This window comes from Callorhinus ursinus, unplaced genomic scaffold (assembly GCF_003265705.2).
Source record: "Callorhinus ursinus isolate GAN/ISIS: 27379988/994484 unplaced genomic scaffold, GSC_fseal_2.0 scaffold31, whole genome shotgun sequence".
Lineage (NCBI taxonomy): Eukaryota > Metazoa > Chordata > Mammalia > Carnivora > Otariidae > Callorhinus > Callorhinus ursinus.
In genome coordinates, this window is record NW_027397093.1 from 9,017,744 (window position 1) to 9,030,135 (window position 12,392).

A 12,392-nucleotide genomic window follows, 5' to 3' on the forward strand; every position below is an offset into this window, starting at 1 on the left:
CACAGATACGGGATCAGTTGCTCCAGGCAGAGGAGAGCACATGAACCCATCTGAGCAAAACCAAGTCAAAAGAGCAGACTGGCTTTGTGGAGAAGGACCAAATGGCTGAGAGCTCTAATTACTTTGATTACTCAAAGCCAAGGTAATAGTGATGGGTAAGATTTATCCTGAGCTTGCCAGGAATTCTTCTAAGCACTTCTTAGGTTTTCAGTCCCTTCTCACAACAACCCTATGGGGAAGGTACTCTGAGTATTCCCATTTTAGAGGTGAGAAAGCTGAGGTTAGGCAAGTTGCCAATACCTGGGTTTGGACCCAGCGGTGTGGTCACAAGGCCTGTGTTAACTGTTACTCTTTCTTGCAGCTCAATATGGGTTGACATATGTAGAAGGATCTCCCATACCTTACAATCCTCCTGGCACACTTGAGAGTCATTGGAGCCAGGGCCAGAGATGTAAAATGGGGATGCCTGCCCTGTGGCTGGAGTACCAGCACCGGCGTGTTTGACCAACTGGTGGGCTCACGCCTTATGAGACACTTCACCCTCCTGGAACGGAAGCCCAGTCTTTTGCAAGATTTTCAAACAGAAGTTAGTAAAGCATATTTTTAGGGACAAGCTTCAGACTCAAAGATTGCCCTACGCACAAAAATCCCGTGGAGGAGCAGAATTTGTGCCCAGCAGAGCATGTTGGGACAGTATTTGGTCCTCGGGTTGTCAGCATGTGGCCCCTGATTATCTCTTTTAACCCCCAGCATCCCCAAATCCCAGTGTCCACATGTGTCCAGCAGGGATAACAGCAGATCCTGTGACACTGAGGTGTGGAGTAACTTGTCTGAGATCAGAGCTCTAATAAGGATCAGAGGTGGGACTTAGGCCTGACTAGAAACTTGTATTCTCATGCTACTCTCATGCGCAGAAGTCTGACAGCAATTGGTTTGGATTAGAATTCAGCAGACCTGGGCCCTGGCTCTGGGTCTGCATATTACTGTAGCCTTGAGCCCAAAGAGAATGAGACCAGAATATCTCTAAACCCCTTTCAGCCTTACCTCCTGCATTCTCTACCTTGTTCTCTGTGTTGACCAGAAAGGGACCTACCATGCACTAGCATTTTAAAATGTTGCACAGGATCTGTCTGAGGATAAATTATAGTAGAATGCAGATAATGATTTTATAGTTCAAGAGCATCTTTAGAAGGTGACTATGCCCTTAAGAAATATACTAAATGCTGTGTTTAGTGTAAAATCACAATCCAGACTGGTCCTTACCTCCCAAGGTTAAAAACATACAGTACTTCTAAAGTGTTCTGGCAGAACATTCTTCATCGGGCCATGGAGTGTACCTAGCTTGCGCTAAAAACCCATGCATTTTACCTTTATCTGAGTTTCAAAGAAAGTATCAGTGCCACCATCTGGAATACATATTAGAATTCTTGGTGGCTCTTGACACAGCTGGCTCAATGGAAGATATGGTGTTTATGGATGAACCAGTAATATTAATGATATTAATAATAATGATGGTCCTTACCTGCATAACATCTTATGGTTTAGGAAACAATTTCATTATTAGACACTAGGCTGGTCTTCAAATAGAATTATTGGAGCAAGCATTAATTTTTAAAATGTAAACAGTAAAGTGAAAATGGAAATGAAATGTGGACATTTGCTGCCAGTCAGTCATATTTGCTTGAAGCTGTTTCGGGGGAGGAAAAACAAAAAGAGAAGGAAGGTAACATCTGAATCAAAACATATAAGCAAGTAAAAACTTTTGCCCCAAAGTGAAAATGTAAATCAACATTGTGTTAGCCAGAAGAATTTGATGTGAAGTGTGAAATTAAGTCCATGAGAGACCTGACCCCTTCTCTCTGTTCTGTTTCTCACCCCAGGCAGGTGGCAAATCTCAGATTCCTGAGGCAGCACAATCTTTTCTCCACTCCTTTGGATGTCTGACAATTTGTAAATCCACAAGGAAACCTTTCTTGCAAGGGTCTTCCTTAACAATCTCATGCAAACAGCATGAAGTGATCAAAAGGATAACTCTTGTTTTATATTTGCCTTGCCCACTTCTGAACAAGGGAGTGTATAGACACACAGGCGGATACAAACTAAGCTAACTTCTTTGTAATGACAGGCAGGGCGGCAGAACCAGCAGGTTTTTGAGAACACTCTGGGGAAATGGGCAGGGCACAGCCAGGGCTTGAGTAAGGAGAGGGAGACACTTGCCTTGGGCTCCACATTTAAGGGGGCACCAAAACCCTCAGGAGTCAAGATAAGAGAGAGTTTCATGCAAAATTTTTAAAAATCAAAAGGCAAAAAAAAACAAAAACAAACCCACGATGCATAAAATGTCAGAATTTTAAATGAAGACAGGACAAATAGCTATTTTAATGCTGGCATTTACATACTGAATAAACAGCACAAAAAATTGGCAGCACTCTCCATGTGCCAGGAGCTGTGTTCAGTAGTATATAGTTATTTACTCTTGGTACATTTCAGAGGGACCTGATTTATCCGACGGTAAATCCAAATCTATTTGATAACAAACCATATTAGAGGAAGAGTTCCTTTACAGGCTCCATAAACTCCATTATAGTCCATTTTGTCTTTGTTAAACATATGAGTTGAAAATTACAATCCCTTTATTCGCTATGATCATTTTAGACACACAGCTCAAAAAGATAGGCATTAACTTAAAAATATATATTAGCATGCTCATATCTACAAAGCACCATTGTTTTCTGGGCTCTAGCTGATGATTTTATTAAGTATACTGAAGGAGGGGAAAAACCAAAGATAATTATAAATTTATAAATACTGTAATTCATCAGCATAAAGTGATTTTAATGGGATGGATGCAGAATTATCTATTTTCCTCATGAAAATAACAGAGATGCTCTGATTAAGCCCCGAATCTACTATATGTGAAATTCTAACCAAACTGATGGGGCGCATTTTTTTTTCCGAGACTACCTTTGATAAGAAATGCATTACAAACTCATCAGTTTGGCTTCCTGTTAACAAAGAGACAGCAGCCGTCTGGATCATTCTGGATTCACAGTGAAACTGCCACACCATGTATCCTCCAACTAAAGCCGTGCAAGTTTGACAAGGGGCAGATGAATCCAGGAGTTATTGCGCAGGGGTTTAAATCTATGCGGCAGCTGACGGTTGAAATAATCATCTATATATCGCTCTGAGCTAGCTGGGGAAAGGTTGAAGCTGTATATTTTCAACATATCTAGTCTAATGGTTAATCTGTTGTCTTGTGCAGGCTCTCTCAGGGTGGACTTGAGGCACACACTGACAGCTTCAAGGAATTGCTCGTGGTAGATGTGGTTTGCCTTGATTCTCAAAGTGCGGGGTAGATGAATCTGACTTCACTTGAGTTGGAAGATGGGAAACTCACCTGATTGGTTTCCCCAAATGCCGGGGGACCTGCCAGACCCCTAGCAGGTTGGATAGTAGGGATAATCGGAGCGCTAAGCTACCTCTGTCCCTCCCAATTTCCCCAGATCTGTGCACTTGACGTGGGCTCCACGTGGGTTCCTTTTGTTGCTTGGTCGTCTTGGCAGATCAGGAAGAACATCGTGCTTTTCAAAAACTGGACGGCTAGGAAAATATGAGAAGATAAATGAAAGCATAGATCAGCAAAAAATTTCTATCGGGGCCAGGTAGTAAACATCTCAGGCTTTGCAGGCCACTGGGTCTCTATTGCAATGACTCAACTCTGTTGTACAGTGAGAACGGCCATAGACAATAGGTAAATGAACACCTGTGGCCATGTTTCAATAAAACTTTATTTATAGCCATTGCAATTTGAGTTTCCTATCACTTTAATGTGTTATGAAATATTATTCTTAGATTTTTTTCACCCAACCACTTAAAAATGTAAAAACAGTTTTAGCTTATGGAGTATACAAAAATATGTTCCAGACTACGGTTTGCTGACCCTGAAACTTGAGAAATAGAAGAAGAAAGAAAGCAGCTCTTGGTGCCAGGGACTTGGCAAGCTCATCCCTACTCTGAAACTTGTCCCCCACAAACAGGCACCGCGTGTGCCGGAGCTACAGAAAGGAGTCAGATACCTATACTTTTTGGCTTCAAAGCCATTAGCATCTCGTTGGTGTCAGTAAAGAACAGGGAGAGAAGGAAAGTTGAGAAGGGGCTGTTTTGTCGGACTTCTGTATTTTTCTCCCCAGTTTGATTCAAAGTAAAAGTTATCTTCCATCTTATACTGCCCTCCCAATCTCCAAACTCCACAGCAATAATTCAAGGAAATTCTTGCATTTCTCATGTTAGTCGTGTATTTGCTCTTAGAATCCCATTGTTTATCTTTGCGTCTCATCTCTGAGAAGCTAATATCTAGTCTTTGCTTGAGACTTTTCTTTGCCCTCGAGATGATAGAAACAATCTGTTCCAAGAAAAAAAGAGCCAAAGGCAACCAGATCTCCAAAAGGAGTTTTCTACCCAATACCGATCAGAGCATTGGGCAAGTTATTACAGCAGGTCAAGTTTTTCGCAAAGATATATGAGCTGAGATTCTAGATACAGGGGAACTTGAGGAATGTTAGACTCCTACCAGGATGCATACAGAACATGAGGCTTATGGTTTGAGATGGGTGGGGGGGGCATGGGTTCTGTAGGTAACATCTAATCCACCCTGTGTGATTTCATAGGATCCATTAGGCCTGCAGCGTTTCCACAGAGAACATTGCAATCCAGGTCATGTGGGTTCTGTTAGTATATTTATATAGTATTTTTTTCTCTCTCTCCCATGTAGGAGCTGAATTCTTTCATTACTCTGTGTTGATGGACTCAAACTTACACAATTCAGGTTTCCCAGGCAGTAAATAGAGCCAGAAATACACCCTGTGATTAACTTCTACGTAACCTATTGTTCCTTAAAGTCTCCCTCCCCTTTCTCCTATTAGCTCTACAAAAGCCAGAAATGAAAAAGCTGCAACAAACCTCCCCTCCCTGCCCTGTCAGCCTACCTGGGGGCAGTTGCCCCTGTGCCTGGGCTCGGGTCCACAGAGCCACTTCCAAACTCATGTTCCATAATGGCAGGTTAGTGTTATTTTCAACCCACATCCTCTAGATTTTCCAAATAAATGTATTTCCTATTTCTCAGCTAGAAGTTGTGAAATTGTCCTGCCTGATAATGTAAATAATGAAGTGATTGTTCCGTTGTAGACAATTATATATGTTATATGTTGGAGATGTTATTATTGTTGGCCTTGCTTTTGAGATTGAGCATCCTTCATCTTTTCATTATCTGTGTATTAATAGTCTCCATGATCTTTCAAATATAAGTTTATTGAGTGGTCTTACCAATAATACTGCTAAGTGTTCACCCATCTGCTGGGGGATATATGTTATCCCAAGGTTTCCAGACCAGAAGCTCTCATTTCAAGGATATCACCCACTTCAACTCCCCCGTGTTCTGATATTGAGCTGCTCATGACCCTCTAGGCATAGAGCTTGGCTCCAGTGCCGGCCTCACTGTGCCCTAGCCTCCTTAGCTGCTCAACCTCACTGATGGGCACACATCCTACCCTGCTTCTGCGACTCCTCCGGAACCAACTGTATACAAGTATACAAGTGCTCCTGTGCAGCAATTAGAAAACCAAACTCACAGTATGGGTTGTTTATCTAGCATTTGTTGTTCTTGTTGTTGTTTTCCTTCACTGCTTCTGGAAGCATCTGCACCTCCTCACCCACCTGGTTTGTGTGACAGGCAGCTACGGTTCTGGTAGTCTATGATTATAAGACAGGAGACATCCCTCCAGAAAGCGGGCACCATTCTGCACTCCCACCCAGGGAGTGCTCTTTCGTGGCTACATTATAAGACCTTGAGAATTAAGTAGCCCAGATTTTCTGGTGACAGTCTTAGGCTTTCCATCATATTAGAGAGAGGTTGGGTCAGCTTGGGAGTTTTGTCCATTGTGAACTGCATATTGGGAAAAGCCTGTATTACTATGACTTACATGATTTTTCTTGGGGAGAAAGTCTGTAAACCCACAGAATATAGGAAGCACACTATTACGTCCCTAGCCTGGCAACTTGACCAGTCTCTCCTTACCCTCGGTTTGGGTAAAACAAGATTCTCATCCTGAACGATGGAAAACATGCACCCACTTGTCTTTTTATCACTCATGATACAAGGAGATGCTATGCCTCCTTCTTTCTTAGAAGTGGCAAACCCATGGCTTTTAACACAAGTCAGGCAGCAATCACGACCAAGCTGACCAAGCCTGCTGTTTGAGATGAAAATGATACTTTAACTTTGAGGATTGATGACTTGGAATATAATGATTATTCAGTAGGATGCATCCTAGCAGACTTCAGGAAATAATTGGTCTGGTCTTGCTGCTAAACTGAGTTTTCGGTGTCCGTGTATGTCATAGGGAGAAGGGTACTCTGTAGGTTTTTGGAAATTACTGCACAAACAAGATTGTTTTCTGACATACTGTCCCTTCTGACATTGATGACAAAAACACAGCAAAAAGAATTTCAAGAAGCCATCAGGGTAAAAGAAAACCGCAGTTGAGCTGTGAGGAAGAAACTCCCCTTTTCATGGAAAGCTATAATTCTATTCGGTGATAAAACTCGTTTGGAACTTCCCTAATGAAAAACTTCGCAAAGGATTCATTTCCATTTTCTTTTCTTGTTAATGTTTGGCAGTCAAGGTTGCAGCTAGATCACGCTATCCCAAAGACCCATTTGAGTCCAAGGACACAACTCACAATCCTCGGCTTGTGGCCGAGCCAGGTGAAGGAGTTGGGGAGCCCACCCCTCTTTTAATAACCGCACGCTTCAGCGTTCTATCTTAACATGCTGAGCTCGGTTGAAGAAGACAGATGTACTGTTGTCGATTTCAGCATGCATTCAGCTTGTTGGGCAGCAAAATACCAAAGAGAAAAGCCATAGCAGACAAGAAATAACAATTATAACGACCCTGCCTCCAGTCTAGCAGCTTGCTCAAGACCTTCGTCGGAAGCCCTGTTAGCTAGATGCCTTTGCGTTCAAGCCACTTTGCATGCCGCTCACTCTGAGTGATTCCAGTGTGAATATGACATTACTAATGACCTGCTAAGTGTGTGCAGATGTGGGTTTCTCCAGATGTGGTGATTCATAATGTAATGGAGATAGCCGGTCGATTCATGTTTATGGTTTGTTTGCCTTTTATTGCATTTCTGAGGTTATTTCCTTTGAAGTGTTTTTTTAACTCCGGCCAACAAATTCACCTTTAAGTGTCAAAGGGCGTCATCCCCCCAAACCCTGTGGCAGAAACGGGGAAGGGGAAGAGGGAATGTGTCCCAGGCTGGACCTGAGCTCTGGATCCATCACATGTCAGCATTAGGCTGTTTAGAAAAGCTGAAAGTTGGAATCCTTGCCCCATTTTACTCAAAAGGCCCCCAAAGAGGCATTGGTAACCCTGACATGGTGTTTGCAAGCTGGCGAGGCCAATAAAGAAAGGGATTTCTTTAAAAAAAAAAAAATCCAGTGAAATATGTGATCATCTTGAAATAAGCCCAGAGCTCTGGCCAGTGTTTCTGGAGGATGTTGCCTTGCTTTTGCTTGAAAACAGAATGCCGATGAAAAGTCGAGTAAAATGTTGTTACAGATGTTCGACTCTGCATTAAGGCTGTTGGAATTACCACCACATCTTAAATCAATTCCCAGAACATTGTCTGGAGGTTATGTCATTGAAATAATGAATCCTCTTTAGTCAAGTATAAGCAAACATGTTAAAACATCATTGTAACTTTAAATTAAACTCTAGCGCAAACCAAGGGATCTGAAGCCTAATTAGACTTGCCTGACATTTTTCTAGCACTGAGTCTTCCCCAACTGTAAAACTGTTAGATTCAGAGCCTATTAGACAAGTGAGCGCTGGGAAGTTACAACAGCACATTAAGTGTTATACTTAGGGATGTGCAAAAACAAGCCCTTGAATTTTATGAGCACTTGGAGACTGGATGGAGTTCAGCTCCTATAAAAATTCCACATTGGATTCCTGAACTTGTTTGTGTTTTAAAGAAGCCAGTAAGTCAGGTTCCTTTCAAAGATCGTATCTTCATGTGCTTCCACAGCATGATGCGAGTGAAAATGCCAGAGACAGGGGTGTATGATAATTAGCCAAAAAACAGACTAAGTAGGAGCCCATAAATGTGCATTGGCATGAGGTAGTGGCCAATTACCTCAATACATTTGTCTCTCATGAAAGTAAGTAAATTTCAGTCTCCCTTTTAATTCTATTTTTATTCCTTACATATAGTCACAGAAGTCATGAGATGAAAATTATATTTTATAGCTTAACTAAAAGTTTTTCTAGATCTGTTTTCTTTAAATATGCAGAAATTGATAGAATCCCTATAAAGGATAATAATTAAATATGGTTTATAACCTACTTATGAGAGAGAAGTTATCACTGCTTCTCTCGTGGGATCTAAGCCATATGTAATGGTCTCCATTACACAACATTCATATATTTAAGCTGAAGACATTTTTTTCCACCCATTTCTTCAGGGAACGTATCTGCGTTTCCAGGCCTGTGAGTGCAGGAGGAAACCTGTGAACATGAGTTTCATTTAAGAGAACAAATCCCAGTTTAAATGCAGTATGATTATGATGGATGATCTTTCTGAGTTGCAATGAAAATAAATAGTTTCCTTGCATAGAAGGAGGCATAACTTTAGCACTAGAACAAAGTGTCTCCCTGGAGCTGGGTAACAGGTATTAACTTACACATCTTCCACGTGAAGATCACTGCATGTAAACAAACAGTGACAAGGTGCAAGGATAATGGGAACTTAACCAAAGAGAGTTATTTATTATAGGTCCAGTGCAAATGGGGAGACAATAGTTAAGCAAAAGACTCCAATAGAACTGCCAGTGAGTGGGGCTTCTCTTCAGGACCTTACTGAAATGGACTCACTGAATAAATTGGACAAAACCATGGCAACATCTGGTGGCCTTGCATAAAGCTAGTCATAGTAGCCTAGGTTGGGTAAAAGACCTTTCTGGGTATGTCACTCTAACCATAAGAAGGCCCGTGTGATAGAGAACTTTTCACCCCAGCTAGACCCACTCATAGGCACACATGTTATCCAGTCTGTCATGTGACAACCAATTGAGGTCACCCTGAACACAATACAGCAATTGCAAGTGGTCCATATGAAAAGGTGAACTTGTATTATGGGTGGAATCAGTGCAAAACTTTCTACCCCATCCTTAGATGGGGAAAATGCAGAAGTATACTTATACACACACACCTTTCTCTCTCTCTCTCTCTCTCTCTCTCTCTTTCTCTCTGTCTTTCTCTCTCTCTCCCTTTCTCTTTCACTCACTGCCTTTCTACCCCATTATTAACCTGGGATGCCCGGCCCCCTATCCTGCGAAAGGAAGATGAATTCAGGTCAAGCTCAGAGTGCCTGTTTGCTTGCCGAGAGATGCATATCAACTCTAAGTGATTTTTTTCAATACCATTTATGTGGCTTGTATTTATTTCCTTTAATCTTTTAAGTGCTGTTTAGTCTCTGTGTGATTTGCTGTGGATACTCATTTCTGATAAGATGTGATATCCTCCCAGCCACATAGTTCCTGCCTGGAGCCCTAAGTGACTGATAGGGTCATAGCCTGAGCCTGGGCCTCAGGGGGGATGGGGCCGGAGAGTAGCTGGTAGAGTGAGTGGGCTGTGGGCATTGGTAGGTGCTTTCTTGTCTCCGCTGCTTCTGGAATCACTCTCACCTCACTGCATTCTTGTTCCCTTTCCATGTGTCAGCCAGAATATAGACAAGCCCAGACTAACAGTGGAATAGGGGAATGTACCAAGTGGGGTACTTTGAAGCAGGCTTGGAAGATAGTTGGATTATTAGAATCCCTGCGAACCATGTATCGTAACATACTAAATTTATTTAGGGTTTTCAGGGAAGTATCATATAATGCATGTCCCAATATGGATATGGGTCTTCCCGGGCAATGTCAAGTAGCTGAGATGACATTCCTCCCCGCACCCCCCCGCCCCCGCCGAATAAGACTTACACCATTAACATATGTCAAGCTTCTTTTGATGTCATCACTGCTAATATTTCTCTTCTTAGCTTTAAGGTAACTGCCGTGCATTCCGGGTTTCAAGGGTGCTTCCTCCCAGTCTGTGTTGCAGTCAACTCTAAGAATCCAAGGATCCTATATTTTTCCTTCTTGACATTACAGCTTTAGCCTGAATTGTGGGGGTGGGTAGAGGAGGGCTAGAGTTTTGCTGCTGATGCCCTTGGGTGACAGGCTGGGTGCGCATTTGCTAATTATCAAGCAGCTCTCTTAAAAAGAAGCATGATGCAAGCTAATACATCTATAAAGCTTATTAGTGGGTGTCTTTGGGCAAAAGCAGTAGAGTGTGCTGTGTTGTTTGTGAGCGAACCTTCACATTGCTTAGCAATCTGTGTGGTTTAGACATTTGGAAAACAGCCTTTGGTTTCCAACGCCCTCTGCTGCCCTCCCTCCTTGCCCCCTACCACATCATCAGAGATATCACTCAGTGGCAACCTCCTCCTTCATTCGGGTGCTCTTCTCCGGCCTGGTTCTCCAACCTCACAGTCCAGTCTTAATGAGTGGAGAAAGGATCCCATGTGCACGCCCCCACATGCTCTCCCTCTAGGGAGCAGCAGGGACAGAGCTGAGATGGGGTGGGGATCCTTGAGCCAGCAGGCACCAATGTTCCCAGTCCTGACTGATTGAAACATTGGCTGTCAAGGCCTCGGTTCCTTGCCTCTCTCCAAGGCTCTTGCTCTGGCGTGCAGGGATTAGGCACCAGCTAAGTTGGTTCGTTTGTAGGATCAACTGGCTGGCTGCTCTTCTGCTGCCATTGCCCATACAACTTTATTTCTGATTGTGGTTTTGGAAAAACCCATTTGATTACTCAGCGAAGTAACTGAAATTAACTCTAAGAATAATGATTGAGTGTTCCCACATATATATATAATATATATATGTGAATATTTTTTATATACGGATAAATCATGATTTCTTTTCTCTCTTATGGCAGGGTGCTTACAAACTGGTGTAGTCTGTTTCAAGTGCATGTTCAAAAGCTGGAGTGCTAAGAGGTGATGATTTCACCTTTTCTAAGCCGGCCTCTTTGACTAACACATTTGGTCTTTGTCACTGGGTCCTAAAAGACAGTCATGAGTTCCTAGTGAGTGACTGAGCCGTGAGTGTGTGTCCTTTGATATCTTGCCTGTATCTCTCAGTCTGCCCTCCAACTGTTCATAATCTCATGAGCTGCCTGTCTTTCCAGTTGAAGATGAGCAGCCATCAACACTGTCCCCCAAAAAAAAGCAGCGGAACGGAGGCATGCGGAACTCGCCGAGCTCCTCACCCAAGCTGATGAGGTAAGAAGAGGGGCCACGAGGGCCCACGCGGGGCACCCCTGCCAGTTCCTCTCCTCCCCTCAGGGCCCCCTCCCCGCCCGGCCTGGGCCCAGCGCCTCCCCTCCCCCGGCAAGGCAAGCACGAGGCGGGGGAGGGGACCCATCGTTAGGTGGCTTCTTAAAGGCTGGAGTATTTATTCTGTCAGCTTGTCAGCAGTTAATGATAGAGCTGAAAAAATTCTGTCATGAAAAACAGTTTGAAAAGCTGTTTGAAAAATACATAGGCTTTAAAGTCTTAGCTGTCACCATGTCCTGTCTATGTGTAGTTCCTAAACAGCAGTGGCACTAATGACGCCGGGAACCAATCAGAGAGACGCGTGTGGTTAGTTTGCCTCCGGCGAGTCTCTTTCTGCTGGAGTCCCTCCGAGGACTGTTTTCTGTACTTAAGGCCATATGTGAGATGTATCATCACAATCAAAAATGAACCTGAAGATTACCTTCTTTTTATCCTGTCGATTGAAATCCAATTTCTGTTAATTGATTTTGACTGATAAAAAAGTCTAATAATCTGTGGACTTGACAAAGCAAAGTTCAAAAGTAATCCAGTTCTGCTCAGGCTAAAAGCAATATTAATTATGAAATAGAGTGTGTGTGTACTCTCCCTCCCCCCCTCCCCCCCTCCCTCCCTCCCTTTTGTCCTTCCTTCCTTCCATCCATCCATCTTGACTATGGCTTCATCTTGGAAATGGCAAATGAAACCAAATTTCAACAGAGTTCTGCAGATTTCTCTTTTGGGCCTCTTCATCTTTCATTTCCCCTGGTTGTTTTTGATTCATCTGCCAATCCCAGTGCTTATTTCCTCTAACATCCTACCTCTCTAGCACCTCGGTGATGAAACAGGAGTGATCCCTAAATGATCACTGTCATGGAAACACCTGACATCTTGATGCTTGATGTTTCTTTCTTTTCTTTTCTTTTCTTTTCTTTTCTTTTCTTTTCTTTTCTTTTCTTTTCTTTTCTTTTCTTT

General features: G+C 42.9%; 1 protein-coding gene across 13 annotated transcripts in view; it reads left to right on the forward strand.

Moving 5' to 3' along the window:
* Window positions 1-12,392, forward strand: part of KCNMA1 (potassium calcium-activated channel subfamily M alpha 1) — a 746,792-nt gene that overhangs the window by 642,987 nt on the left and 91,413 nt on the right. For all 13 annotated transcript variants that reach the window (XR_012374213.1, XM_073878759.1, XM_073878761.1 and 10 more), the window contains one exon: window positions 11,294-11,387. Coding sequence is in view for 12 of the 13 variants with exons in the window: in XM_073878759.1 (XP_073734860.1) it covers window positions 11,294-11,387 (94 nt within the window). In the remaining variant the exon portion in view is untranslated. The remainder of the gene's footprint in view (window positions 1-11,293; window positions 11,388-12,392) is intronic.